The sequence below is a fragment of the Hyalella azteca genome, unplaced genomic scaffold, assembly GCF_000764305.2.
Source record: "Hyalella azteca isolate HAZT.00-mixed unplaced genomic scaffold, Hazt_2.0.2 contig8342, whole genome shotgun sequence".
Classification (NCBI taxonomy): Eukaryota; Metazoa; Arthropoda; class Malacostraca; order Amphipoda; family Hyalellidae; genus Hyalella; species Hyalella azteca.
This window is the reverse complement of record NW_025938439.1, coordinates 6,492-13,046: the sequence shown is the minus strand read 5'-3', so window position 1 is coordinate 13,046 and position 6,555 is coordinate 6,492. Positions and strand designations below refer to the sequence as shown.

Below are 6,555 nucleotides of genomic sequence, written 5' to 3'. Positions count from 1 at the left end.
ATATAAATGACAGAACTTATGATGATATAAATGACAGAACTCATGATGATATAAATGATACGGAGCTCATAAAGACGATATACATGAATCGTAATGATATAAATGATAACAATAGTATACATCAAATGACCAACACAAGAATCGTTCACGTACAAAGCAAACGAATTTCACAAGCCGCTTGATCTTTTGGTTCAGAAAATTGGAAAACCAAAAACATTATTTATTAACAAACATATTTTACTAGAACAAAACTATAATCCAGACATGAATGATCACATCATCTCCGTAAACCAAATAGAGAGAAATCAAACCGTTTATCATAACCTGGCATCCTCAAGACAGCTGACTAAACTGCTAACAACAAATGTGTAGATGTTAACAGATTTTCAACATTTAAATTAATATAATCCTATCATATACCTATGCCGACAACAGATCAGTTAATCACAAATATGGGCGAATAAATTTGTCCCGACGTTTTCTTAGTTGACGAATTGAATACATATATCGCCTAAAAAAACATTACAATATTAGGGTCGGAAATATTCTTGTTATTATATTGGTAACTTCACAGTGCAGTAATACTTCATCTCAAGCCAGAATGATCGTAATGTTACAGCTCCACTTAGTTATTATAATTATTAGCATCCTCAATTATTAGAAAAAAAACTTTTAAGCCATTTTGTTCAGCGTTAACAACGGTTGACAATCGAGTCAATAATGAATATCATGAATAATAACCGCAATAACAAACAAGAAAAAACCGTACATGATGACGAAAGAAGAGACTTGCATTTTCCAATAGCGGGAAATAATAACCAGTGATAGTTTACATATACATAAGATATAAATGGGCAGCTGTCAGTGCCTGCAGTTGTCGGTACGCAGTTGTCAGCAGCTGACAGTGATGGGTAGGTACCAGCAAGATATTTCTCATCGTGGATGTACAAGAGTTTATTCAAGATTAAGATAATGCATGAGGCTTACAGAAGTCTCACCTTAGCTGCCCTGGTCACGCTATAGGTACACATTCACGAAAAAAAAACATAATAGTTATACAAAATAATATGGGAAAAGCCTATACAGTTTAAACTTCACAAAAAATAAATGGTTCGCAAATTGTCAACTTGAAGATGAAATTTCCATCACAAGTATTTATTTTTAATGTAATTAGACTGTGGTTGGAAGCAGGCACGTAGTGAGGCTGGGTTGCATCTCACTCTTAATATTCCTGAACACTTTGAATAAGAAAAGGTTCGATCATAAATATCGTTCAGAATATAAATTGTTACATTTCCTCTAAGCATATAATAATATAATTAGATTGAATATCATTGAAGAAAAAGTAAAGAACTTAGATGTAACATAGGTCGGTAACAAAAAACATTCGAAAAAGCACACAAAAAATCGAGCACTGATAGAAACGTTTTTACAATCGTACCTAAACTATACTACTATATCAACACTGAGCTAAACAAAAAATTTGAAGAAGATAATACATAAAACTTGATGACCTTTTGAAATATAAAAATCTTTCCATAAACTTGTATGACATAATTCCTATGTGCCGTAGTTTTAACTGTAAACTTGGCCAAGACTAACATCATAGTCTGGGGTGAAATCCACGTATACAAGAAACCTTGTCACCTCGTACCCAGAAGAATAAACAACTTACAAGACATGAAATTTGTGTTATGAAACCAACTCTGGCAGCTAAACACAAGCGTAAATTGACGCAAGAAGTGAAGGCCATCTGAAGGAAAGCTAAACTTAAAGAAATCAGTATGGAATTTGTAGAAAATAAACAATTATAAATCAACATTATTGTTTGCGAGTATGAACAATTTCGGAGCTCCTGGCTCTACACAATCACCATTTTTTTATCGATAAAATGAGCATTAGCATTTTAGTTCAATACTAAAATACAATCATTTGATATGAATACAATACTTGACTCGGCAAATAAATTAATCATGGATGGAAAGTGATGAGATTAACACAAGAACCCAAGCGGTTAATTCAAGACAATCATTCAAACCGTGTACAGTGCACATCAGAAGGTAATATCACACGCACCACACGTTGAAAATCTGAAGACACAGACGTAATTTCGTCAAACTTGATGTTAAATCGATCTATTATCGAATGAAATGCCAATTAAGTGAGGGCATGGTAGAACGGATGAGTCGGAATTCCATCCTCTTCACTTGCTTTTGTATATCAGGATTGACAACAAGTTCCACCATTAATGACTGGTTTCGATAGGATTCAAATGACTGATTAAATGAAAAGTTTATGGAATTGGCGTTTGGTGAGACGACGCCGACAAGTAGGACATTGCTTGGTGCGGCGAACGGCCGCGTCCAGACACACCTCACAGAAGAGGTGACCACAAACGGTCGACACGAGGTGCCCACGACGTTCCTTAATGTCCATCAAAGTATCGCAGCATATTGGACATGATATCTCAAAGTCATTCCCTGAAGACGACGAAGCTTTGGACTTTGCAGGAGCAGGAGGAGCGGCAGATGTTGGCTTGTCACTGCGGGAGCTTCGCTCAGTATCGTCAGGGGAAGAAGGTTCTGTACTGGCTTCCTCAGACTCAGGTTCATCATCTTCTTCTTCCGCTGGCGTTGAAATGTTGACAACATTCATGTCATCATCCTCTCCTAGAACCATGACATCGTTAGCACCTCGAGCAGATGCTAACGAAGTTCGGCTAGAATTATTTGTGCTGGTGCCGGCAGCCGTTGGTGGGCCAGAGACATCACGACGTAGATCATTTTGTGCCGAGTTATTATTAGAAGGACCTGCAACACCAGCAGCCGTCGGGTTTGCAATGGAAGATGAGCCTTGCATATTCATGGACATAAGACTAGATGAAACATAAGGCCGCGTGCTACCGCTAAAGGGAAACACACTTGCACTTGCGCACTGAGTGGTGACCGATGGAGGCAAGGGAATTGATGCTCCAGCCGCAGCGCCCATGGGATTAGAGAAAGCGCTGGAAGGGACAGGGTCGTTTTCTCTGAACATTCGAACCCAAGGCACGGGATGCAAAGGATTAGAAGGGATGGACGCAGAGCGCATCACGCGGGTGCAGGCCTGTGAAGGAGGCATGCTAGGAAACGTTTGATTCCTGCCTGTCAAGGAAGGCTCAATCCTCCCAGAAGGAAGCTCAGGTTGCGAGCCGTTCATTATTGGTCGTTTACTAAGGAAAGGATTGACGAGAGGGCCGATAAAAGAAGCGCTGGTTGAAGGGAAGATTGGACCTGAGGGAGCACGTTGGAGACCATTGCATGAGCGGGACGCAGAGCTAGAGAAACGAGAGAGAAAATCATCTTGCGAACCGCTGGTACTTGCACCGGTCAAAGGCTCCCGACCAGAACAAGTAGGCCGGTTTATGGGAAGGAACGTGGAGGGCCCAATACCAAAGGGATTAGATGATGACTGTGAGGGTCCAAACCTATTAGGTTGCAGGAAAGGCCTGTGGCCCATGTCGACCTTATTGGGCTGAGCAGCGTGGTTGATCAGTGAGCGTGTCTGTACAGCACCTTGTGAAATGTCACCATGAGGACCCTGGGAAGAGCTTGTAGTTGTGTTGTTGCTGATATGCATGTCAGAGTTGTCGATTGCAGCCCCACTCACAAGAGCACCAGGGCCGCTCTTTAGGTTAAGAGGTCTGGTGACTGAGTCATGCAAGCTGTCATTGTCAGGGCAGCAGCCAGGAGGAGGAGCAGTGCGGTAGGGAGAGGGTGGAGAGGCGGAGCGACCATCTGAAAAAATAAACATTAATTGAAATAAGTATTCCTATTCCGAATATTCTCATCTGAAACAAATATTCATATAACTTAATTAATTGCTTTGGGTATATATGCAACCAAGACAATACTATACTAAATACCAGAAAGTCACCAATAAAAAACCTTGTATAGAATTCTAGGCTGAAAAGCAGTAACGAGTTCAGTAATCTAACAAGTGAATGACAGACAAGTTTATACTCTTGTATAAAGGAGCAAGAGCATATCACTCACAATTAGGAAGACACACAGAGTCTGGTACAGGGAGAGAGCCACTGCTAGAAGCCTGATGATGCAATCGAACAGTCTGCATATCTTCATCAGGAATATTCAACATCTCCCAAATTTTCTCTATTGCCACAGGACTTTTATCATCAAGTCTATGGGGGTCTCGAGTTGAATTAGATGAAAAGCTGCTAGCAGAAGGCCCAGCATACAAATGACTGGGTATTAAAGGATCAACTTTGTTTGGAGCATTAGAAGAGCCAGATCCACTGCACAAATGCCCCTCATCAGAATTCCCTGATAATTTATTCAACGGTCCTGAGGCTGCTAATAAATCAGGCCCACTTGTGGCCTTGATGTTGGTAGAATCAGGCGAGTCTTGCTTCTCATCAAGTTTGGGAACCACAAATCTTTCAGGTTGTTCAAGAAGAGTGCCAAAGAGCAGGTTGGGGTCATTGAAATCAATGGGTTGGGGCTGGATGGCAGCCTCAGGGGCTACAAGATCGATGGTCTGTGCAGCTGCAGCTGCTGTGGTGCTGTTGTTCTCTGTCAGGCGCAATGAAGAACGACGCTTCTTGCGGCGGCTTTCTGTCTTTAGGTACTGAAAAATAGGATATGAAATGAACAAAAATTAAACTAGAAATGATCATGAATGGCTAACAAATAGTTTGTTTCATGTCTTCAGGTACCAAAAAATGAGACTACACAAAAAAATGAAACTGAAAAATATCAGGAAATAGTTTCCAAGCTATTATCAAAATTTCTGAACAGGCAGGCAATCTAGGAATATTTTCAGCAAAGAATATGCTGCTGTCATGCAACAATACTCAACACTGGATGTTACACTAAATGTTTTAACTATACTTGCATATATATCTTAAGAAATGTAAATTGAATAATACTGTCTTAGTGTTCTACTCACAAATTCTCTTCCCTGCAAATCAATATACAAGAGCAGCACAATAAGATGCTGGATTTATTAGAAGAAACTGCACTCACCACAACAGGTTTGTCATGCTGCAATACTTCAACATCACCGTCATCATTACTGTCAATCTCATTGGTTAGATCAACAACATCTGCAGTGTCATCACACTTCCTCTTCTTCTGCCACATCTTAGGACGTCTCTTGAAACCCAGGGTGTGCTTCACCCGACGACGAAATGAGCTTTTATCTTCCACAATGATGTCATCATCACTACCGGTCTTGGAGGAATTCAATGCCTCATCCATCAAGTCATTCATGGTGTCAACTGCAGCACATGAAGAAGGGGGATACAGACTAGGAAGATCATCACAAGAATCATCAGTATTTTTGAGAGCCAAGTCAACATCAAAAGGCCCTCCATTGAGTGCCACAAGATTCTTTATCCTCTCAGAGAGAATGGCTTTTTTATCCATCCAACGTCTACGGTCAGCTTCCCTCTTGTAGTGCTCAATGCTGTCATCGCTGTCAATGTCGGTGAACTGCTCACGTAACTTACGGTCATAGTCAGCAATGCGTTTTTTGCACCACAAGTAGTTCTGATAACACCGAGCTGAAGTCTCTTCTGCTGTATCTCTTGACGAGCCTGCCAAACTGAAGGTGGGTTTCCTGGTAAAAATTAAGGTCTTGCCATCAGACTTTGATGGCAAGGTCACAGAGTACTCATCCCACGGCTTACATAATCTTTTCTTGCGCAAAGGAAATGCATGAGGATCAGTCTTGGATACCTTTTCTGGCTTCAGTACAGGTGATGTATTATTAACTTGATCATCAGATGCCTTGGAAGTTTGACTTTCCTTTTGATCATATTGTGATGGAGATTGCATGCAATATACATCTGGAAGTTCCTCCAGGTTTTCAATCATTGGAGCTTCACAGGCAAGTTCAGTTCTTTTCAATTTTTTGAAACAGTTACCAGCATCAATATCAGGTAGTTCATCTGCTGTACAATCATCATCCGAATTATTATTAGTCATTCTTTCCTCATTCTTTGGCTTTTTCAACATATTAGTGTAGCCCTATTGTTGTAGCGCGAGTAGCAGCAAAACCGAAGAGCACAGCAATTGAGGCGAGGCCAATTCGGGGCGTCGCTTTACATGGGGTAGCAAGGTATCGTGGATACGCACACCACTCAAAAGTTATTACAGCAAAAAATGTTTTATTCAAGATTCAATGCAACAAAATAAATGAAAAGCCGAAACCATAGATTGAAATAATCCAGTCAGTCTTGCTTTGTAATGTTGATACAGAAATAAAATGCATTGTGGAAAATGTTGAGTCCATAGCAGCGTAAAACTAAACAGCTCTGATCTGACTCACAAAATTCACGTGAAAACTAATGTTGAAGCTTTGATATTTTTGTCGTGTCAATAATTTGAATCCCATAAACAACATAGCTCAAATGAATTAAACAACATAGCTCAATATTTTATATTCTTCGACACTATTTGCATACATTTATATTATCACTCTTGACTCTCTTTTCAACATTTTAGCAGCAAAGTTCTCTTCGCTCACCAGGCACTAGTGACGGAGCTATAGACA

The 6,555-nt window shown here is 40.2% G+C and overlaps 1 protein-coding gene across 1 annotated transcript; it reads right to left on the bottom strand.

The window, feature by feature from the left end:
* Positions 1 to 165: 165 nt before the first annotated feature.
* On the bottom strand, positions 166 to 6,059 carry LOC108676724 (endochitinase A-like). The gene is made up of 3 exons (XM_018164854.2): positions 5,025 to 6,059; positions 4,035 to 4,626; positions 166 to 3,776 (listed from the first exon to the last, which is right to left on the bottom strand). The coding sequence occupies exons 1-3, from the start codon at positions 6,015 to 6,017 to the stop codon at positions 2,281 to 2,283; spliced, it is 3,081 nt and encodes a 1,026-aa protein (XP_018020343.1). The 5' UTR covers positions 6,018 to 6,059; the 3' UTR covers positions 166 to 2,280.
* Between the last annotated feature and the right edge of the window lie 496 nt (positions 6,060 to 6,555).